General features: G+C 41.2%; 1 protein-coding gene across 2 annotated transcripts; it reads right to left on the minus strand.

Moving 5' to 3' along the window:
• Positions 1-73: 73 nt before the first annotated feature.
• On the minus strand, positions 74-22,393 carry cttn (cortactin). 2 transcript variants are annotated; one of them, XM_085907403.1, is made up of 16 exons: positions 22,227-22,393; positions 21,070-21,177; positions 20,885-20,958; positions 20,668-20,797; positions 14,914-15,024; positions 14,643-14,697; positions 13,133-13,243; positions 11,937-12,047; positions 9,651-9,761; positions 8,684-8,794; positions 3,996-4,051; positions 3,848-3,917; positions 2,603-2,853; positions 1,907-2,018; positions 1,634-1,702; positions 74-1,395 (listed from the first exon to the last, which is right to left on the minus strand). In XM_085907403.1, exons 2-16 carry the CDS (start codon positions 21,151-21,153, stop codon positions 1,259-1,261), a joined length of 1,593 nt encoding a protein of 530 aa, XP_085763529.1. In that variant the 5' UTR covers positions 21,154-21,177; positions 22,227-22,393; the 3' UTR covers positions 74-1,258. The 2 variants fall into 2 exon arrangements, with proteins under 2 accessions (XP_085763529.1, XP_085763527.1); XM_085907401.1 differs by lacking the exon at positions 8,684-8,794.
• Between the last annotated feature and the right edge of the window lie 2,243 nt (positions 22,394-24,636).

The following is a 24,636-nucleotide window of genomic DNA, read 5'->3' on the forward strand; positions in this document are numbered from 1 at the left end:
TGTTTCTTTAGAAATCTTGAAACAGTCCTAATTTGTAACTAAAGTAATACTATTAAGCCCAGTGTACAATTCATATATTTTATTTATTGAAAAAAAATACAGGTGACATGACTCAAGTTGACAGAAGTACTCCTAAAAAATAATTCATTTGAAAGTTCACTTTATTAATATAAAACCCCAAAAGATGGAAAATAATAAAATCTCTCACAAACGCACTCACTGACACGCACACTATTTACGCTGCACAAGCAACCAGGAGCCTGTTAGAAATATCTTGTGGAACTTTCCAAATAACAATTTGATAATACCTCCACCACTGCAATTCCTAAAGGTTGAGGTGGACACGTCAAGTCACCATGATGGATGTTAATGACTCTCCTGAACAGTACAACACCACCACCTCATGCCAAGTCAGACAAGAATTTGGACACACACAAATCCACAATCGACACTTAAAGAAGCTAAAAAAAAAAAAAAAAAAAAAAGACCAAAAACAATGAAAATATAATGAAGTAAAAAAACATGTTTTTAACTCTTAAGTCTCCTAAAGCACAACTCTCGAACCCTTTATGCACAGTTCAGAGTATCAACAATAATGTACTGGATTGTGTTAGTTTGACATTTGCCCAAATGTACGTCTACATCAATGACCCCTAAAATCCATGAACAGCTCGAAGATGAAAACTTGGACAACTGTGTCCAACAATAGTGGACTAAAGTGAATTTGCATTCATTTCTAAACAAGCCTCAAGATTTTTATGCAATATCTAAAATGGGGGCAATGTAATACAGCAAGCAAGGATAAGGGCTTATCATCTTTATGCTTTGGTCCCTGGTGAGAGTATCAGATATGCAGTGAATAATAGTAAATAGTAATTACCCCACGCTCATTTGAAACATTTTCTATTTACGCTGATCTTTGGTAAAACGAAACTTGAATCTTGATATAAAATAGATGGAAAATGCATTCAGGTTGGTTGGAAACTCCATTCGGGTTGGTTTAAGGCTATTGCAGACAAAGCTTTTTTAGGCCACATTTTTTACTTGCACGTTCTCTACACGCAAAGGAATCAAAACATTGTAAAAAAAAAAAAATGCTTGAGGTGTGATTGAAAAAGGAATGCTGATTTATGCTGCTTTAGAAGATCTAAGATGTCTTGCACAGTGTTGGAGCACTCAAGAAATTAAAAGAGAGAAAATTGACCAAAGCATGAGTAGGAAAGAAGTTGACAACCTCTCCTTTTTTGGCAGCATGACATCATTGCCGAAGTTCAACGTAATTGGCAGGGAAAAGACCGTAAGCCCCTCTGCAAACGCCACGCCACCAGCCTTCATCAATCATCTCAATATTGGTGATGATTTCGTCGGGGTCAAAGGAGATCTCATCTTCGCCAGCTGAAATGGAAATTGTAATTGATCTTACATGTAGCGACAAATCAACTTTAGCTGAGATGCCAAAATAAAGACCAAGTAATGATTTTCAGACATTACTCTTAGACCAAGCTTATAACAACAAAAGGTTTGCAGGAAATTTATTTATCAAGCTAGGTTAGAATATACTGATAGCATTCAGTCAGTAATTGTGTCCTAGCGCCAATCTTGGGAGCCATTTACTGCTTTTTCATAGCCTCACCTGCTTGGTAGTCATATAGGGCAACTGCGGTCACGCCAGCATCTTCACTGATCTTGTACTGCTGCTCGTCTGCAATAGAACGGCCATCCATCAAGATCACAGAGTGAGCGCTACATTACCTTGTGGCTATTGACAAATGTGAGGAGCCACCACTTTGAGCAACTGTGCTATGGCTTAAAGGTGTATCTAAGAACCTTGACTTATTAAAATATTATTTTTTTATTCAACTTAATCCACAACATAGTTTATGTACTGCATTGTACTGAGGCTTACCTTCAGATGGGGCGTCATAAAGTGGCTCTGGCTGTTTGTATTGATCCTGTGATTCGATCTCATACAGCTGCTCTCCATTTTGATCAGCGGCGTCACTGGTAACATCTACATTCTAATGACGATAATATATATTCTGTTAAAAGTGTGCCAATTGAACTTTGACATTTTCTTAAAATATACACACATGCTTGGGATTTACTAATAACTAATCTATCAGATAAGGACGACATATACACAACACATTTATTTGCATCATCACATTATTTGACTCAACAGCAACTGTGACTCCAAGTCTAAATGCCAAGGAGAAGTTTCTTTGCCAATATTTATGGTGTCATAAACAAGATTGTCACATGCACAATGGCTGTTGCTGTGTCCATTGTCGTCTGCACAATCTTCAAAGTGCCTTCAGATAATTAATGTTGTGAATAGGTGATATGATGGTACGCTTGTTTGTGAGATCTTTTTTTGTGTGTTTGCATTGCATCCCATTCGTATACCACTATTTAGTACTCAACAACAAATGTTTATCTTCTCTCTTTGTTTCAAACGATTTGATAATACCTCCACCACTGCAATTCCTAAAGGGGTCTCATTGAGGTGGACACGTCAATTCACCATGATGGATGTTAATGCACAACTCTCTGTTTCAAACAAAGAGAGAATATAAAAAGTCTTCCATGTCTGGAACCCCACCTCGTATGCTGAAGAAAAGGCAGACTGGACAGGTGGAGTCGGGCTGGGAGTGGGACTGGGGCTAACCGCAACAGGAACTGGAGAGGAAACTTTGGCCCGCTCTTCATTTCTACGTCGTGCCTCCTCTTGCTCCTGTCTCTCCTTGGCCTGTCGACGTGCTCGCTCATCTTCAGCTCGCTTTCTGTCGTCTTCCTCCTTCTGCCTGGCAATATTCTCAAACTGAGCCTTAATATTTCCTGTGCTGCTGCCAGCTTGATGGAGAATTGGAGAAGTGAGATTAGGAATCGAGGTTTATAGCACCTATTTGACTGCACATCACGTCTTCTTGTGATAGCGACACACGATCTATTCCCTGCCGTGACGCATACTCGTTTTACACAATATAAACCAGGCATGTCCAGAGTCAGGCCCGGGGGGGGCCAGGTGCGGCCCATGTTAAACTTTCAACTGGCCCACAGCCTCTGCACTGTTGACCACAGTAGAAAAAAAATGTCCAAAAAAAGCTTCTCTAACTTTTGCCAGAAGATGGCAGCAGACTTGTGGCTGCGCTCTCGAATGCGCTCCGCCTTTCCTAACACCACACTCTCAGTCACGTTACCGTGTCTGAGTGAACCCTCGCTGCATGACCTTTGTGTAGCCCTTTCAAGCCTATTTCTAAAATAGAGACTGTAGCAAGGAAAAGGAAAGTTGACAGAGGGCTTCCAGGAAAAGTGGAAATTGGCATATTTTTTCACTGCCTAGTTTGATAAGAGACTGCCCGGAATTCAATATCAAGAAACAGACGAAACATGCAAACTACGACAAGGCGACTAGTAACAAACGCCGTGAAATAGTAAACTCAGTTTTACCTCACCAAATCTGGCCCTCTTGGCAAAAGGTTTGGACAACGGCGATATACACTATTCAAGTTCAAGGTACCTCAAGTTGTCCGACTTCAAACGTCTCTCTCTCCCCCTCCGTCTCACCCCCTCCGTCTCCCTCTCCCCCTCAGTCTCCCTCTCCCCCTCCCTCTCCCTCCCCGTCTCCCCCTCTCCGTCTCCCTCTCCGTCTCCCCCCCCCTCCCTCCCTTCCTCCCTCCCCCTCCCTACTTGCGTTTCTAGCAAGATATATTTTATTTAGCATTATATGACTATTATCATGCTGTAAAACTCAGTGTGTTTTATTATATTGCTATTTGGCTGTGTGGTTTCAGTGTTACTGTCACTATGTGGCGTCAACAAACAACAAATAATTGTCGATGCTTACCAGCCTCCACAGGTCTAGTTTTCTGGTAAGTTGATTTCGGCTTCTCAACATCCTCAAAGGTGCCTGCGCTCTGTCAAGCACAGCCAAAGAAGCATCTTTAACAGTAATCTACAAGAAGAGTGATACGAGGATGCAAACATAAATGCACCTTATCCATCCGGTCATTCTGGACACCAAATTTTCCTCCAAAGCCTTTAGAATAATCTAGGGGAGGAGAGAAGAGTTATAAAATTCGAGTGCCTAGTGTTTACATCAGTTATTTCAACCCCAGTCAGTATCTGAACTTGTTTTTTTACTGGCTATACATCTAACCCTTCACTTCAGCTTAGCCTCATTTGTGCATTTGTCATTTGATAACTGATTATCTTCTAATTCATTAAAGAAAACTAAAAGTGTCTTTGTATGAAACCTCGTAAGAGTTCAGATGAAGCAGACTGTGGTTGAATTATTTCACACAACAGTAAAACTACAGGATTCAAAAAGATAGGTTGATGGACTCATGCAAACCTGTATAAGGTAAGAACAGAAAAATGCACAGCTGAAGTACAATCTTAAAAGCCAGGCGCTTGTTGAGTCAAGTAGCCATTTCGCCTTTGCTTCAAACTAAAGATCAGACATGTCTGCTTGGTCTCGTCAGGAGGCATTGATAAAAATGAAATGATCGTAGCAACTATCATGCAACAAAATGTACTGACCCAAAGCAACAAAAAACAGGAATAGGCATCAAAGCAATGCGAGAAACCACAGGCGGAGGTGAGAATTGAGGCACAATATATCCATCCATCCTCAGTCTTGTTTGTCCTCACAAGGATCGGTCGGAGGTGAGGTGAGCTGAAGCTGATTTTAGGTGAGAGGAAGGGTACACCCTGCACTGAGTGCCAGTTAAGTGCAGGGCACAAAAAAAACCTTCCCACTCACATTCACACCTACACACAATTCAGAGTCTTCAATTACAATTCTTTTTGGAAAGAAGTCCAAGTGCCTAGAAAAAACTCCAAAGTTGTTCCCAATGGATATTCAAAGATGCAGCGGAAGCTCTTTTGCCATACTACAAAAAAGATGTTATATCATAATCACAATTACCGTACGTTTCGGAATATAAGCCGCAACTTTTTTCTCAAATTTTGAACCCTACAGCTTAAAGTCTGGTGCGGCTTATATAGGATTTTTTCTGTGATTTTTGTGATGACTTGATCACTTTTATACACTCTTAAAAAGGCTGTGGACCGACCGCTGTTGTACGGCACCGCTTTGCTGGGCGGAGGGATATGTGACACGGTCACTGGGGAGAAAAGTGGTGTGTTGCTCGCATGTCCATCCGCCAGGCAAATAGTGCCGTATAATTCACACAAAGAAGAGATAGAACGAGATCAAGACGGACATTACTGAAAGGAAGCTTTTATACTCAAGCCGTCATTATGGGGGACAAAAGAAATGCATTTGATGCCGCTTTTAAGTTAAAGGCAGTCGATGTTGATGACATTGTGTTGAGTCACCCTTTTCTTTATTTACTGGTCACGTCTACTCTGCAGCTCTACGTGTCGCTCACTAGTTTAATGTAATTTAGCGCTTGGTGCATGAATAAAATTAGCATGAACAGACCCTCATCATAGAAAATACTAGAAGAAATGCATAAAAGCGACAACAAAAGAGAGACTGAGAAAGTCTGTGGAGAAGGATATATAACATTATTCCAATCGGACACTGAGGAAGACTTCGATGGTTTCAGTGCACAGGGGGAAGATGAAGATGATGAAGCTCTTTTTTCTTTTTTTTTACTTTTACTGGTATGTTTTTTTTAACCAGCCCTGTTACTGCTGTGCTACCGTGTTGCTGCTGTGTTACCGCCGCGTCTCAGTGACTTTTACCGGTATGTTTTTTTTTAATCCAGCCCTATTAGTGCTATGTTACTTCCGTGTTGCTGCGGTATTACTGCCGCGTCACAGGCAGTGTTTGGAAATAAATGTTATGGTATGTTATTAAAACTTTAAAAAATGCTTTCTGTGTACCTTCTTTCTTTGTAAATAACTTACATGTACACTTCCGTATTAGTGCGGTACTACTACTGCATCACAGGCAGATTTTAGAAAGACATATTGAAGTACCGTATTGGCCCGAATATAAGACGATGTTCTTTGCATTGAAATAAGACTGAAAAAGTGGGGGTCGTCTTGCATTCCGGGTCGAGACATTATACCCATTCACTTGTTAAAGGTTGCTGGTATCGACTGAGTATGTTGCTGTGATCGTGCGCATCTTTGACATAAAGTGAGTATATTCGGAATTTGAATGATTCTCTTCTCGAACAACCTTCTGGAAAGGATTGTGTTCGAAAACCGAGGCTCCACTGTACATGCATTTCATTGTTACAACTGTCCACTGTTGTGCCGTTTCTCCGATCGCGGTTTGCTTCGTGTGCGCGCCGTTTGATTGACAGCTCCGGCACACTCCTTTAAGTTTGCCTCGCATCGTACGAGTAGCTGTTACGCAGCGAAACGACGACTAACGGTCGCCAGCAAATGTATTTTGTTGTCTCGATGACTTATGTTTGGTGTGTTGCCAAGAGTATTTCATTTATAGTTATTTCGTATAGTGGAACCGTTACACGCAGTTAGTTATGTGTGCCGTCGACTAGTGTTGTGTGACGTCAGAAGTTGAGCGTTGACTTACGTGCTGTATTTCTGTCTATTGCAGAACCACACACACACACACACACACACACACACACACACACACACACACACACACACACACACACAAAACACACACAAAACACACACGCTTCATACAATAATTACACACACAAAAATCACATTCACACACCCAAAGACTCACCCACGTACACTACACACACCTGCTCTCACATCCTTCCGACCAAACTTGCCTATACCCTTTTGCCAGTTTGCCTGTATGCCCCTATGAGCCACAGTGCCTGTTACTCTTTTGCCTATAATTCAGTAAAGCAATCAAATCTGAAGCACGTCTTCCCTCCTATGTTCTGACCGAAACCCGGGGGCGAAGGGAGCATAACCATCTGAGCCAACCTCCTATACAGTCCTCAGGCTCCCCAACAATAGCGGTAGCAGTTTGGATTATTTCATTGCAATGTTTTTCCTGATTCAGATTTGTTTCAAGACTACAGTAACAGACTTCACTTAGATGGTTATTGCAGTTATTGCAATTTTGATGTTTTAACACAGTAGATTGGTTTATTTACATTTCAAAAACCAGAAGCCATTCATTTACAAATGTGATTGCACTTTAGTTTACATATTTAAATATTCAAATACTAAGATGTGATAGACAGTTTTTGCATGATTTGAATGAGGCAAAATAACATGCATTTTCTCTCGAATATATTGTTATAATCATTTGTTTCAGATGTAATCATTTTCTCTATAAAAATTGTATTTGGTGTGCAAATAGTCTTTTTTCAAACTTGAGTCTTCAAAAAGAGGGGGTCGTTTTATAATCAGGGTTGTACTATATTCGGGCCAATACGATATGTTATTAAAACTTTAAAAAGGCTTTCTATGTACTGTCTTTCTTTGTAAATAACTCGAGCGCATGTGCGTCTTATAGTCCGGAGCAGCTTATATAAGAAAAAACTAAAATATCCCCGAATTTTAGCTGGTGCGTTTTATAGTCCTGTGCGGCTTATAGTCCGAAAATTACAGTAAATCACCTTAATTTTAAACTAAAGATAACTTATAAGACCAAAACATTTATGTATAATGTTTGATCCTATTCATAGTAATAGACATTTTTTGGTTGTGTTTTTTTTAAATTTAAAACAATATATGTGAAGACCCCTTGCAAAAAAAATTGAAGAAAAAACTGCATTTAAACTTTTTCATAAGGCTCAGAGTCCTGAGTTTTTGCTTTGGAGTTAAGAAGCCACATTGCCACAGACTAATCTTTTTTTCCAAACAGTAGTGCTTTCCTGGAGAATTCTGCAACTCTTAGAAAATTTTATCTGATTAATATGAGCATTTACTGGGTAGTACAGTCATCCCTCGCTATATTACGATTCACCTTTCACAGCCTTACTGCGTCATGGATTTTTTTTCGCAGTGCGTTGTGTTATGGCTCCAGAAGAGAAAAAAAAAACTACAGAACAGAGTCAGGCCGCAGTGGCAGTCAGAAATACGCGCGAGTCAATTTGTCCTACTATATAGTACGTACTTCGTATTGATGATTAAAATAATTATTTTATTGTAGTTATTTGTAAGATAGCGTTTACTTCTCTGTCAAACAAGAGTCTTTGGTTTCAATGTTATAAAGGTTTCTACTTCGTCTATCACAGGCTCTTTTCGGAACATAACTCCAGAAAAAAAACTAGGGAAGACCGTATAGCAATAGAGGGTGGTAGAAGGCCAAAAATGCAGCCCTCTAAAATTGATTAAATCTGCTTTATACTTATCCCAACAATGCAATGATGCCCAAAATACTGTGTTTAGACTACTGAGGGCAAAGAAGGTAATATGGCAAAGAAAATAATTTCTTTAGTTGACACTAAAGGGCAATTGAGCATAGCAGCCTTAAAACGTTGAAAAAAAAAAAAAAAGTCAAAATTTGACCTTGGATAATACAGTGGAGTGCAGCCCAGGGTTGGTGGAGGTTAACTGAAAGAGGAAGCCGGTACTGCAGCAAAAAAGGGGATGGCCTTTTACTGAAAAGGAAGGGAAATAAATAATTCTGTAATGGGAGGGGGGGGAGAGTCAGGGACTATGAAGCTGGTGGCATGTATTTTGAGAAGGAAAGGCAAGACAAGGACCAGGTGGGGGTTCTGAAATGGGAAGCAGGAGGTGAAAGCATTGCAGAAATTATTTGTGCCTTTCTGTGACTCATGCTTGGCCAGGTTCTCCTTGTACTCATAGCCCAGGGCACTCTTGTCCTGCCTCTCCACCTCTACCCCATACTGCCCTCCAAACCCACGCTTATAGTCTGCAACATAACACAAATACAAATACAGTATGGACAAAACACAGACCACACAATACAACACACAGGTAGATACGCAAGGAAAGACCACTAAAGGCTGAAACAGGTCTCGACAGTGCTTATACACATCGGCCCCTTTGGCATTTTCGACCAACCATATAGTCACAATGCATCGGCACTGAATTGTCACATATCTGCTTTGCGTGAAAGTATCAACTAAATAAATGCCCCACGTTTAATGCTAAATTTGAGCCGAGCCATGGTTTGACTTTCTTTGTTCCTCTTTTGGTTCGCCTCACATTGAGGAAGTTATCAAGCTTTGAAATACTACACATCAAATATCAAAGAGAAGCCGCAATGGAAAAGAGGAAGTCAGGTCAAAGCCTAAAAGGCGCTATTGGACATTGTACTATTCATTTTCTTAATAAAACTATTGTGAACATAATGGTGAATCAAGCAAATCCTGAGTAAAAAAGAAAATACAGGAAGAAAAATGTAAATACAGTACAGCAACATGATAGTAAGCCAACAGTTTATCACTGTTGTTAATTATTTTATTTTTTTTTTTAATCTTGTCAAAATTCACCCTTAACAGAGGATGTTTTTTTTTTCACAATTTGTGAAATTATAGTTCTTCCTGACAAAACACATTTGGAAATCTGTGGAGCCAATTTACTGTATTAGTGATTTTTCTGTCTAACGTGATAACTTGTCAATGGACTTAAGGGAATTATTATTGTTATTTTAATCGTTTTATCCATCCATCGTGCCCCACTATAGATGTGCATGCATATGCTGCAGTCCCGAAACGTCATGTTTCCATCTACAAACCTAAAATAGGTCTTGACCAGACAAATACCTTTTTGGGATTCGTGGAGCTGGAGTTTCTCCTGATGGTCCCACCCCAGAGCAGATTTATCTTGCCGGTCCGTCTGCACACCAAATTTGCCTCCAAAACCTTTGACATAGTCTGTAGACAACACAAAGAGCTGTTGTTCGCTTCTTGAATAAGAAAAAAGTATGCTGAAATGACTGAATTAAGTTTTATTTATAGCTGCAGTTGTATTAAGTTTAATAAATCAAAGGGGAGGATTCATTTTACACACAGTTGTATATTTCTGATGTATACAACCAGTGGAAGAAGATCACTCAGCGAGATGCTAGAGAGTTAGCTTGTGTTGCCGTGGTTCAAAAGTAGTTGTAAATTGGAAAATTTTAAGGTAGATTCTTGGCATCTCTTACTTTCAAACAGATATCTGCAGTCTACAGTTAGCCAAACAAGTAGTAAAACTTTGTCAAACATGATGGAGAAGCAGCGACAGGAGAGTTTCAAAGTCAAAGTCAGCTTTATTGACACACAAAGAGATTGAAATTGCGTTACCCACTATCCCACGGTGACAAGACATATAACAAAACATCCAAAACAACACCACAAAAAGTAAAATCTGTTGTGCTGTGCTTTTGAGCCCAAACAGGTCTGGACAGACCACAATGTGATTTTTTGAGCTTCTGGCCACACAAAAACAACACTTTAGCAATTTGATTTGGAGTAGAAGGTGAAGGGAATAGATAGGAGATATCCTAATTTTACAGTAAGAATAAATATGTCTACAAGTAGAAGACTGAACCGTCAATGTTACGCGTTATTTAACGAGCCATCTTTTTTCCTGTCATGTTTCAGTAATCCACATGGATGAGTAAACTCCAACAGATTTTGTTAGAAAACCTTGCATGATCTTTGAGAATCAATGCTTTATGGCATGCTACACTGCAAATAATTCCCGCAAATATGGGCCATTAACACGAAATGAGACTTAATGTCCACACAGAAAATTGAAATTCATCGAAGGTTCTAGTGTAAAAATTTGTATACGTGCCAATAAAAGCCTTAGAAGTCTAATTGACAAAAATCCAATCACCGGCGTGTCTAATCATCATCCCAAAATCTGACAATCGTTCTTGTGCTTACTGAGTACAGTGTACCGTAATTTTCGGACTATAAGTCGTGGTTTTTGTCATAGTTTGGGTGTGGGGGGGGGCAACTTATACTCAGGAGCGACTTGACTGATATGTGATTTTTTTCACAAATTTTCAAAATTCAAAAATCCGCTATGTCGCGAAACCGCGAAAAACGAACCGCGATGTAGCAGGGGATTACTGTCATTTGAACTGCAAGTGACGTCACCCGTGCCGCGCAGCGGTTGTTTACATAAAGGCCAAAGGATTCGATCACGAGATGACGAAGGGCCCCACGTACTACCGGCATCATTAGCGGCTTTGTTTGTAAGTGACAAGGAACACGAAGAGTTTGAAGGATTTAATGATTTGGAGTGACACAGAAGGTTTGAAAAACTATTATGGCTTTTACGCACGCCCGATCCTTCTCGACGGGAGATAGTTATTTGAAATATACTTTATATATCATTATATGGGTCTGTGGAATAATTAGAAATGCAATTTACAACGGGTCCGACGTCAGCATATGCGGCGCATACGCGGCATTGTTTACATAAAGCACAATCGATGGATTTAATGAATTGGAGTGACACAGATGGTTTGATAAACGTGTTATTTATGTAATACTTACTTGAATAGCTCTGAATGTTACGTCAGGCCCGTTCTCAGCTCCTCGTTTGTGTATATGTCACATTAGCATACCGTATCGTTTAGCCTGTTGTTGATGGTTCATGTCTGTTTTTGGTGTTGGATTTTGACAAAAAAATTGCCCCAAAAGTGCAACTTATACTCCGGTGCGACTTATATATGTTTTTTTTTCACTTTATTGCGCATTTTATGGCTGGTGCGACTTATACTCCGGAGCGACTTATAGTCCGAAAATTACGGTACATGTTTAAATCAAGTCATACAATGATTAGACAGATAACGTATGTGTCTGGATATGTGGCTATGTAAAAACACTTTAACCTGCTTCCTTTGTTTTTAGTGAGGGAGCAACAATGAATTGATAACTGTGGTAAATCACATTGGGGAAAAGGCTGCACTCTTTACAATGACCATTGAATGCATTTATCAACATTTTAAATAACAGAAAATAAATAAAATTATCTGCATTGTTGTATGCATACAATATGATATTACCTTGTGTCAAAAGTCAGCTTGTTAATATCTCCGCAATGTTACCAACCTTTCTGAGACTCGTGCCTCTCGGTTTTGCCCTGGTACTCAAAGCCCACAGCACTCTTGTCCACTTTGTCGGTCTCCACGCCAAACTTCCCGCCGAAACCTTTAGTATAATCTGCCCAATGCCGACAGCAAATGGTAGCGTAGGAGGGATTGAAATGAAGAAGAGAGAGAGAAATAAACAGGCCTGTTAAACACTGGTACTTGTATGGAGAAGGCTATGTGGCTTCCAAGGACTGCCGCTAAAGCAGCCGTGAATGTGTGCACATGACCCTTACACTACTTTTTCACAGCATGTAGGGTATGATGATCTCCTGAGATGTTTTCTTAAATCCCATCTTTTTATTTACTCGTTCACATTACAAAAACAAATCTGACATGGGCAGAATGCGGCCATGAAGTCCAGCTGTTCATGCACAAAAAATGCAAGTATATATGGTCTTGCATGTACGAATTCATTTCATTTCTCTACTTGCAACTTGGTCTGTACATCCTTTATTTAGTTGATTAATCCATGAATCTGGGAAATTTAAAAAAATAACAACTTCAATCTCATCTTCAAAAACTTGACATTATTTCAAATTGACATTACACCCATAAAAACACAAACTGTTTAAGATTCAGTTTCTTGGTTGGTCACTAACATCCGACAATCAGCAAAAAAAATGTTTTCCAACATAAAAGCACATGTCTGTAAAGGTCTTATTTTGATTCAGCACAAAGATAAACTGTATTCATTGAGGGTGACAGTCTTAAAATATGTATAGATGAGAGGCTGAAAATTTGATTATTTGGACAATGTTAAGGATTAATGGATTACAATTATCGATTAATTTGCTCATCGATTCGTTACCCACTGATCAATTAATCGTTGCACTGCCACGTGGTTGGTCAGGCATAATAACCATAAGCCAGTGTAGTAGAGTCATTTTTGTATCAACAAACATTTTGTATAATCAAACTAAAATGATCAGGGGATGACAAAAACACGATTTGATGTCCATTCCCGATTTGAAGGGTCATTTGTCCTTGCATGCAGTTGCCTCAGAAAAATATAATACTGGGTTGAATTGGGGGGGGTGAAAGAACACTTCTTATAGACCAAGAATTTCTTTATGATGCATTCCTAATACAGTTTCTTCATTAGGCGTATTGTGAATGTGTTAATGTTTAAATTGAATACATGAAATGAAAACAAACCTTTCTGGGACTCATGTTTCTCGGTTTTGCCTTGGTAATCGAAGCCCACTGCGCTCCGGTCAACACGATCTGCCTGTACACCGTACTTCCCGCCAAACCCAGTATTATAGTCTACACAGCGGGCAAAATGGAGATGGTTAGTGGTCAAAGTAAAGCGGAATGGCAAAAGTGGTCACAGTTTAATGTCAAATCCCCAAAAGAAACATCCTGGCAATGCTCAGTAATATACGATCGATTCAACGTATGTGAAATAATCATAGCAGTGATTATATTATCACACTTGATTTGTGAAACACACCTAAACCTTGGTAGAACGACGCGACTTTTTGCCGAACGCAATTTGGTCATGGACCCTGCATTCAGAACAAAAATGTGTTGTTTAGCGGACACTGCAATCAACTTCACAGATTTTGAAGTAGTATTGTAAATGCACGATAAAAAGACTGTACAAAGCTAAATGGCTAGCGCATAAAAATTTGCGATTTAACTTTTGTGACTAATTTAAAGCAGTTTGATAAAAAGAAGTTGGAACAGCACTCCATTGTGTGACCACAGAGACGCCGAGCGGTAAGTGCTGTTTGATCTTTATGACTGCTTATGCTAATAGGATAGGACGTTCCTACATGATCGCTAACCCGATTGGCAATATGATAATTTTTAAAATTATATCATGTTAATTTTCACCCAGAACAATGATGTTATTCCCCAAACGCTAATACACGTGGTATTAGTAGGCATTTCCCTACTGCAATTTCCTGCTAAACTCATATGCATGGCTCTGATTTTATTCCATTTGCAAGATGTTCTAAATAACACGCTTTCGGGGTTAATGTGATTCCCAAATTCTGAACCCCAAAGTCCGCATAAAATCAAGGTTCCGCTGTATTCACGAAACTGAAAATAATGGTATCAGCTTCACCATAAATTTGAGTCTTTTGTTATTTATTTAGATCTAAAAGAACAAAGATTTGATGCAGTACAACGTTATTGTGGAAGGGCTTCATTTCATAAGCGTTGCTTCTGACCCTTTATTTTGAAACTTTACACATTTTTTGTTTGTAATTCTAAATCTCCGTGTGTATGATGGCTGGAAAAAAATCCAGAAGCTTTAAATGCTGCTCTTTGGCCTTGAACTAAAGGACAAATTCAGAAAAAAGGGACAGTTTATAATTCGAGATCATCTAATGATTAGAATCAAATCAGGTTAGTCGTGAGGATCATTTTAAGTTGTCAGCTGCAGCATCTCTTTCATAAACAATTGATGTACCAAAATGCACTAACAGATCAGAGACAACACTGGAATTGCTTGTTGCCTGCCAAATGCTCCAAATTCTTGGGGAAAAAAAACACATGCTGCAGGCTGATGGTGCAGCTCACACAATTGACAGTCTCATCAAGTGTAAATATGTTAAAAGATAGAAGACGGCTGCAGAAGATTTAAGTAAGCAGATGAGGCAGCAAATTTCAAACTGTGATCTGAGGTTAAAGTTCAGTTTAGTTCCAACATCACCTTTCTGTGAGGCGTGTTTCTCTGTTTTCCCGGCATACTCAAAGCCAACTGCAGACTACAATTAGAGAGGAAAAAGGAAGGCAATATTTAGATGAATCAGGGCAACAAAATGCAAGTAATGATGATAAATGTACTAACATTAAAATCCCTTTAACCTGAGTTTATTGCATCTTTATCTTTATTTAATAACTACTATTTATACATCTACTAAAATTAATTGAGAAAATGTACTTTGTGATATTTTTAATGAGTGGTCAGAAACAGGAAATACCTGATCCACACGGTCAGCTTGAACGCCATACTTCCCTCCAAAGCCCTTGGAGTTATCGGTCTGGGAGCAGTGCTTGGATAACATGCTTTGGTATTCATGGCCAACAGCAGACTGTTCAACATAGGCCAAGATATTGTAAGGGCACTAAAAGATATCATAATCCATCAGAATACATTTCGTTGTTGGTAGTGATGAAAACAGATTGATAAAAGAGAGCAGGAGAAGACTAAAAACGAGCAGTCACTGGAAACAGTTAACAGTGGTAACATCTGACTCATCAGAGATCTACGCACACAAAGAATCAAGCATCACTCACTCATCAAATTCATGATGCAGTAGCTATACAGGCCAAAGAGGAAAGAGCTGCTTGCCAGGGAAGAGAGTGAAAGGGCAACTGCGTTGTCAATCAAGTAATGTGTTGAAAGCAAGAATACATAACTACCATACTGCAGAATAATCTACTAGATCTGGACTTTAGATTGTGGGGTTCAAACACATTGAGTCAAAAAAAATTGATTTACTAAGGCAGATGAACAACTAGTCGATTGCAAAATGTTTTATTTCTGAGAATAGATTACTTTTTCTCATTTTAAAATGGTCCACATGCAAAGAATTTCAGTTTCAACGTGAAATATTATGCAATTACCGTATTTTTCGGGGTACAAGTCACAATCTTTTTCATAGTTGGGCCAGGGTTGCAAAGTACTTAGGAGCGACTTATGTGTGAAATTAACACATTATTAAATCATTTCACATGTTATTTTCACACCAAGCTGCAAGAGGGCTCTCTTTGCCTGTGTGTCAGGATTCAGAAAGGGTGGAATAATTGAAACTGCAACTGACGATGAGTATGATACAAGCGACGTAGAAGAGGAAGCGCCACATCTCCTACTTCCAGAGTTGTTTAAAAGGGACACATTTAGTGATTTTGAGTGACACGGATGGTTTGGTAAACTTGTTAGCATGTTATTTATGCTATAGTTATTTGAATAACTCTTAACATGTTAACATACACGGCACGTTTTCAGTTCGTTGTTTGTCATAAAACTTTAGCATACCGTACAATCATTCAGCCTGTTTTTGCCTCTATTCTATTTTTATTTTAAATTGAAGTTGAAGTTTATTTGTGAACATAAGATCGACCAAACACAAAATCACTTTTTCACATAATTTTATGCCATGCCAATAAGGCAAACAAATCAACATGTTCAAAAAAGGAGAAGGGAGAAGCTATTGCTTGTTTTTTCCTACCCCTTTTATACGTCATAATTCTTAACATGGTTGCTAATTATTTTTTCAAAAGTACAGTAACTTAATTTATCGGAGGAAGATAATTTTGGAAATGAACGCAGTTTATACAATCATATTCTGGAAAGAAAAATAAATAAGATTTAGACTATATAGCTGAAAACAAACAAGCAAAAGATTTCAATTACTATAATTGTGTTTTTTGAATTGGGCAATGTGTTTACTTTCTTTGATCGTTACAGGTAACTTATTCCATAGCTTTACCCCATTGACATATATGCACATGCTTTTGAGGGTGGTGCGCACCTTAGGTTGTAAAAGATTCCCTCTCCTTCTTAGATTGTAACCACTTTCTCTTTCTATGTACCATTTTTGTGTATTATTGACTTGTTATTTTTTTAGCCATCCATCCATCCATCCATCCATCTTCTTCCGCTTATCCGGGGTCGGGTCGCGGGGGCAGCAGCTTTAGGAGGGACTCCCAGACCTCCCTCTCCCCAGCCATTTCATCCAGCTCATCCCAGGGGATCCCAAGGCATTCCCAGGCCAGCCGAGAGGCATAGTCTCTCCAGCGTGTCCTGGGTCGTCCCCGGGGTCTCCTACCGGTGGGACATGCCCGGAACACCTCCCCAGGGAGGCGTCCAGGAAGCATCCTGATGAGATGCCCGAGCCACCTCATCTGGCTGCTCTCAACGTGGAGGAGCAGCGGCTCTACTCCGAGTCTCTCCCGGATGACTGAGCTTCTCACCCTATCTCTAAGGGAGAGCCCGGACACCCTGCGGAGGAAACTCATTTCGGCCGCTTGTATCCTGGATCTCGTTCTTTCGGTCACGACCCATAGCTTGTTACCATAGGTGAGGGTAGGAGCGTAGATCGACCGGTAAATCGAGAGCTTTGCCATTTGGCTCAGCTCTCTCTTCACCACAACGGACCGGTACAGAGTCCACATTACTGCCGACGCTGCACCGATCCGCCTGTCGATCTCGCGCTCCATCCTGCCCTCACTCGTGAACAAGACCCCAAGATACTTGAACTCCTCGACTTGGGGCAGAATCTCATCCCCGATCCGGAGAGGGCATTCCACCCTTTTCCGACCGAGGACTCGGATTTGGAGGTGCTGACCCTCATCCTGACCGCTTCACACTCGGCTGCGAACCGCTCCAGTGAAAGCTGGAGATCACTGCCTGAAGAAGCCAACAGCACCACGTCATCTGCAAAAAGCAGTGACGCGATGCTGAGGTCCCCAAACCGGACCCCCTCAACGCCTCGGCTGCGCCTAGAAATTCTGTCCATAAAACTTAGGAACAGAATTGGTGACAAAGGGCAGCCTTGGCAGAATCCAACCCTCACTGGGAACGAATGCGACTTATTGCCGGAAATGCGGACCAAACTCTGACATCGGTGATGCAGGGACCGAACCGTCCTTATCAGTTGGCACCCCGTACTCCCGAAGCACCCTCCACAGAACTTCCCGAGGGACACGGTCGAACGCGTTCTCCAAGTCCACAAAACACATGTGGACTCGTTGAGCGAACTCCCATGCCCCCTTGAGCATTCTGCTGAGGGTGTAGAGCTGGTCTACTGTTGCACGGCCAGGACGACCGCCGAAGCCGCGTTCCGCTTGGCCATCCGGTACCTGTCAGCTGCCTCCGGAGTCCCGCAGGCCAAAACGGCCCGATAGGACTCCTTCTTCAGCTTGACGGCATCCCTTACCGCCGGTGTCCACCAGCGGGTTCGGGGATTGCCGCCACGACAGGCACCAACAACCTTACGGCCACAGCTCTGGTCAGCTGCCTCAACAATGGAGGCGCGGAACATGGTCCACTCTGACTCATTGTCCCCCGCCTCCCCCGGGACGTAGGAAAAGCTCTGCCGGAGTTGGGAGTTGAAGCTCTTCCTGACAGGGGATTTTGCCAGACGTTCCCAGCAGACCCTCACAGAGCGTTTGGGTCTGCCAGGTCGGACCGGCATCTTCCCCCACCATCGGAGCCAACCCACCACCAGGTGGTGATCAGTTGACAGCTCCGCCCCTCTCTTTACCCGAGTGTCCAAAACATGCGGCTGCAAATCCGATGACACGACTACAAGGTCGCTCAACGAACTGCGGCCTAGGGTGTCCTGGTGCCAACTGCACACATGGACACCCTTATGCTTGAACATGGTGTTCATTATAGAAAATCCGTGTCGAGCACAGAAGTCCAATAATAGAACACCGCTCGGGTTCAGATCGGGGGGGCCGTTCGGTGCATAGACACAAACAACAGTCAGGAGCCGTCCCCCCACCCGAAGGCGGAGGGAGGCTACCTTCTCGCTCACCGGGGTGAACCCCAATGTGCAGGCGCCCAGCCGGGGGGCAATAAGTATGCCAACACCTGCTCAACGCCTCTCACCGTGGGCAACTCCAGAGTGGAAGAGAGTCCAGCCCCTCTCGAGAGGGCTTGTACCAGAGCCCAAATATGCGTGGAGGCAAGTCCGACTATGTCTAGTCGGAACCTTTCTGCCTCACACACCAGCTCGGGCTCCTTTCCTGCCAGAGGGGTGACATTCCATGTCCCCAGAGCTAGCCTCTGCAGCCGGGGATCGGACTGCCAAGGTCCCTGCCTTTGGCCACCGCCCAGCTCACTATGCACCCGACCCCTTTGGCCCCTCCTATAGGTGGTAAGCCCATTGGAAGGGGGACCCACGTTTTCTTTTTGGGCTATGCCTGACCGGACCCCATGAGCGAAGGCCCGGCCACCAGGCGCTCGCCTTCGAGCCCCACCTTCAGGCCTGGCTCCAGAGAGGGGCCCCGGTGACCCGCGTCTGGGCGAGGGAAAACTATGTCCATATATTTTATTCATCATAAGGGGTCTTCTGAGCCGTGCTTTGTCTGGCCCCTCACCTAGGACCCTTCTCCCATGGGTGACGTAGGGTCACCAAATGTTGCTGCACACTTATGTCCGTTTGTTTTACGATCATGGCACTTAATTGTCTTTTTGTCAAAAATGACTTGAAATCATAGTGGAGGAGAGGTAGCACCATCATCAACAACACCCAGGGGCATGAAGCCCCAGACAACATGGCTCCTAGGATCATAGGGGCACGCAAACCCCTCCACCACGATAAGGTGATGACTTTTTAGCTTTATAAATAATTTGTGCGGTCTTAAAATCTACCATATCCATAAATTTTAATGTTTGTAGTTTAATAAATAAATTATTTGTGTGTTCACAATAGACTGTAAACACTTTCTCTTTCTATGAACCATTTTTGTATATTATTAAGGAGTAATTCTTTTTTAGCTTCATAAATAATTTGTGCAGTCTTGAAATCTACCAAATCCATAAATGTTAATGTTTGTAATTTAATAAATAAATTAGTTGTATGTTCACAATAACCAACATTGTTGATAATTCTAATTGCCTTTGTCTGCATTGTGCATACCGTCTTTAGGGTGGTTTTGTCGGTATTGCCCCATACCGCAACACCGTAGGACATGTAAGGAACAAACAGCGAGCAGTATAAAGTGTACATTGTTTTCTGGTTCAGTAAGCATCTGACTTCAAAAAGTATACCCACGGTCTTTGCCGATTTTGAACAGATGCGTTTGACTTGCGGTTTCCAGCTGAAACTGTGGTCAATTTTTTTCATAAACTCCATCTAATCTGGTGTTATCACACAATACTTCAATACTTATGTCTTCTGGGATTTTTCTTTTCCCAAAAATCATAAAATTGGTTTTCTTTCTGTTAAGAGATTATTTATTTGAGTCAAACCACAGTTTTAGCTTGTCAAGCTCATCAGAGACAGTTTTCATTAGTTGTTGTAGGTTCTCTCCTTCACAAAAGATATTTGTATCATTAGCAAAAATAAAAAAAATTAATATGAGGTGTTAATTATATCATTAATATAGAATATGAATAGTTTTGGTCCCAATATTGATCCTTGTGGAACACCGCAAGTTATATTTAAAAGCATCGACTTTTTCTCTCCCATCTGCACAAACTGTTGCCTATGTTCTAAGCAGCTTTTTATCCAACTGTTTGGACTGTCTTTCAAGATGACATGTCTGTTCTCTGTGTTGGATTTTACCAAATACATTTCCCCCAAAAATGCGACATGTGTGACTTATATGTGTCTTTTGATTCTTTATTATGCGTTTTATGGCTGTTGCTACTTGGACTCCGGAACGACTTATACGTAGTCCGGAAAAAAACAGTACTGTAGTCCTTCCTGAAGGCAGATTATCTATCTGCTGGATCAGAATTAAATATTTGCTTTTACTTTGGAAAAGAGATCATTTTTGCTAATTTCTGATATGTTACAGACCACACCAGTTACTGAATCATGTTTGACATTTTCTGCATTGTCAATTTGAAGAAAAAAAAATAATTCAATAAAAGGGGTGGGAGTTAATATTTTTATAGTTTGTTTAATCAATAAAATAATTGAGAGATTTATCAATTATTAAAATAATGATTGGTTGCAGCCTTAATAAAACCAAAAGCAGATTTTACGTTTCTGTACCTTGTCCATGCGGTCCTGTTGCACCCCAAATTTTCCTCCATATCCATGTGAGGCCTTGGGCATGTTATCCATTTCCTGCTGTTTCAAGCAAGTATGCTCTGTTGACACGGTTTCACGCAGCTGATGGATACTATTTCAAAGAAACAAATCATTTATAGACACATTTGTAGTAAGTCCTATGAAGAGACCAAAGAAAAAAAAACATCTGCATTCTTACTTAATGTGCTCTTGATGTCCTGAACCAGCCACTGTCTTAGCACCCCAGCGCTGCTCCTTCTCAGATACATCATTCTGAAAATGCAAGGGGAAAATCAACTATTTTAACACAGCAAAATGGTGTCTAAAACAATGGCTACGTGCAGCATGAAAGGAGTAATGGCTGAAGATGATGTGCAAAGCTACCTCAAAGTCTGGATCAGTCTCCCAGTCGTCACCTCCAGCAGCTACAGTCACCTTAATTGACTGTCCTGCTGCTGCCTTCCACATCTTAGTGAGCCCTTTTCAAACACACTTCAAAAACAAAAACACCTTCAATGGATTCAATTATGAAAAAAAAGGACAGTGCACAATACATATAAATCATTTTTAATTTAACTAATGATACAGAATACATTTGCAAATCCCGTTGGAACGACAACTTGCTTTCTTATTTTAAGATCTCAAAATTAAAATGGAAAATGTCGGTGAAAAATAATGGAAATTCAGTGGACCTGGAAAAGAGAGAGACAGAGAGACAGAGAGAGAGACAGAGAGAGAGACAGAGAGAGAGACAGAGAGAGAGACAGACGCACGCACGCACGCACGCACGCACGCACGCACGCACGCACGCACGCACGCACGCACGCACGCACGCACGCGCGCGCTCCTGGAGATGAAGTCACGCAGACCAGGAAGCAATTGTGTGTTGCCCATATGACATGCCTGTCTCCCACAACATAACCACACCCTTGTACGAATCGCGTAAAAACCCTGAATAGCTGTCATTTTCCTGACTGTGTCGGGATTAGGATTGATTTAAGAAAACTTTATCAAGTGTGATTGAGAGGGTAGACGTTCGAATCGGGTAATCTACCGAAAGTAATACTTTATTTCAGTTGAATTTGACAACTCAAATTAGGTGGGTCACTGCGACGTATGTAATCAATGTAGGCCAGGTAGACTAGATCCACGGAGCTAAATCCCAGCACACATAAGAGCATTTGTTTTAAACTGAAACTGGATAAATTTAACGTGTTTTCCCATTTGGGCAATAAAACAATGGCATTTAAAATTTAGCGTGCAGTTTAATTAAAGGTGCGTAAAGGAAAAAAAAACAATGGAAAACGGTGAACACCTTAGTTGTTTCGACATATATTGACTCGCACTTGAGTTTGCACCAGCGGTGTTATGTGAATTCATGTGCTGGGCTTGCAGAATTGTGTGCGACTGTCTGCGGCATTTCCTGCTCCAGTTTTCCACTGTGCTAGCTGTTTATGCTAACATGCCAACGATTACGGAGTCGGCGTAAACTCGGCGAGGCCGAGACATTTTCGAAAGGAATCAATATTTCTGTGCCTCACCTTCCACGACAGAAGGAGCTGCGTCAAGAATCCAGTCAGTCAGACCTTCGGGTGATTATAACGCGTGTGTTCACACCCCGATCGAGATGGAGAGGAACGCTCAATGCTGTTGGGATCTTCCTGTTCTCCCTGAATCCCGTATCAATCGTGATGACGTCATGAAATGGGCGTGGTACGCTTGTTAAAGCACTTTGATTTGTCGACTGTCTCTTCTTGTTATAAAAACTTGTCATTTATTTAAATTTTTTTAAAATAAAATCCAGTGAATATGCAAACATGAAGCGGTATAAAGCACGACCATTTACCGCCGTGATTCTGTTTTTCATCAGCTTCAAACTTTGTGGTTTAGAAGTGTTTTAAAAAATGTAGTCACTATAATGTTGACATTACAACTGCATTAGTGCAGGTTACAGTGGATTATCAGTCAAATTATTTTTCTATTGTGGACAAAGTAGACATAGATTTTGTAACTCTTATTGGTTGTATTAAATACTCAAAGGTATTGATGTATTTCTATTGAAATAAATAATATCCTACAAACATTTCCAATAACCTGGGAAGAATACCATTATGGATAAACTGTTCCTGGCAAGGCTGCAGGTAAATTCCCAATCGCAGGCCATCTCTGCTAAGGCAGCGGATGAGAGGTGAGCAGCTTGTGGTCACTTGGCAGTCCCACTGGAGGGAGGAAGACAACTCCCCCCCCCCCCCCCCCCCCCCACACACACACACACACAAATCCGCATTCACATCTCTCCAGCGCTATTGTGCCAACTGGGCTCTGCTATGCCGAAAGCTTGGTATACAGGAGCCATCTCATGTCAAATCCCACCACTGCCACCTCTGCGTCAATTCAGGTCTGTTCTTCTTGCCCAACTCCTGTCAGTGCAGCCGTAACGTATCAGGACCCTTCAAAGGTCTTTGCGAAATATTAATCATTGCCTTTCATTCTAACCTGGAGTACCCATTTAATAGGTAACTACACTGTGTATTTGGACTGGGAATGGTGAAAGAAGGCACATACAGGCCTGGTAAAATGTATGCATTGAGGATGGGTCAACTTTCATGCAGCACAGTCAACGTGTGGAAAATATTATCCGCACAACATTTCTTCTCAATAGCATGACTTGAAAGAAGGTCCAAAGATTCCCAAAGTTCCAAAGAGCAGAGGATGGTTTCTATTTATCGACCTCTGGGTTATGGGCCCAGCAACTCCCACTGCGCCACTCTACTGCCCAGCATCACTCATTCATGATGTCTTCTAATAGTCAAACCAGCATTCGATTTCAACTTGCAACTGGATTCTGATTGTCACTGATATTGTTTCGCCTCTGTTGTGTACAGGCTTCATTACATTATGAACAAAGCTCAGTTGGGCAGCACTAACCTGGATGCTGGTGGAGAATCCAACTATTTAGCCTCCAATTTCATATGTTTTAATTGAAATGTGAACAAAATTCAATGTAGAAATTGCAGGTGGTCGAGAGGAAGATGGATATTTAGGGACAGCTGCTGCTTGAGTTTTGTAATGTGTGAAAAGAAAAAAGTTTAACCTCAAAAAAGGGAGATGTCACATATGTAATGAGTGTTTCCCAGCAGTGTCGTAACGCTTAGTACGTTCTACGGCACGCGTCCGAAACAGGCTTTCTTCCAAGACTTTTGGTGAATCATGGAAACATGTCTATCATGAAAAGTTATTGACAGCTTTTTAAATGGTGGCACCAATTTGCCGTCACGACGTGCTGTGTGCTGTATCAAAGTTGATGTCATGAGAAGGGGAAAAACCCGACATGGAAGTGCAATGTGTTGTGTTGGATTCTTTTACAAATAAAGACCAGTAAACTGGGAGCAAGCCTCTTTATCACTGGACGTAGTCTGCCCTCCAGCGGTTGGAAATGCGAAGTACAATGCTACGGATGACCACACAATTTAGGTGTCAAACTCGGTGTAACTGCCGAAGTCAACATACAATTGTATCTTTCGCCACGAAGCAGAGCTCTTGCAGCGCTTGCGATGATTCAAAGTTTTACATGGTACGTAAATTAATGTTAAGTTAATTTGTTGTTCATTTCTTCTTATTTGTGCATAGTTTGTCGCAGTGTGTTGTTAATATTAAGTTCCGACATAGCCGAAAGTAAATCTAATTTCGACGGTAAAGAATCGGGAGTCGGGAGTGAGACGTAATGCTGGAGCGCGATAGAAAACAGTCAAAAGTCGTCCTCCGTATTGCCATAAGTGGATGGGTGCAGTAAAACATGTTCCCAGACGAGTGCACCAATTTATCACATTACGGTTTCAATTATTTCATAGTTTGTAAGTTTTTTAAAATTAAAAATCCATCCGTCCATTTTCTAAACCGCTTGTCCTACGGGGGTCACGGGTGTGCTGGAGTCTATCCCAGTAGTCATCG

Source organism: Syngnathus leptorhynchus, chromosome 3, assembly GCF_054491065.1.
Source record: "Syngnathus leptorhynchus isolate UIUO chromosome 3, UIUO_Slep, whole genome shotgun sequence".
Classification (NCBI taxonomy): Eukaryota; Metazoa; Chordata; class Actinopteri; order Syngnathiformes; family Syngnathidae; genus Syngnathus; species Syngnathus leptorhynchus.

Coding starts and splice junctions, on each gene's coding strand:
- cttn (XM_085907403.1), bottom strand. CDS start 21,153: ATGTGGAAGGCAGCAGCAGGACAGTCAATTAAGGTGACTGTAGCTGCT. Junction 20,959..21,069: donor AGACTGATCCAGACTTTGAG/GTAGCTTTGCAC, acceptor TTGCATTTTCAG/AATGATGTATCTGAGAAGGA. Junction 15,025..20,667: donor AACAGGACCGCATGGACAAG/GTACAGAAACGT, acceptor TATGTTGAACAG/TCTGCTGTTGGCCATGAATA.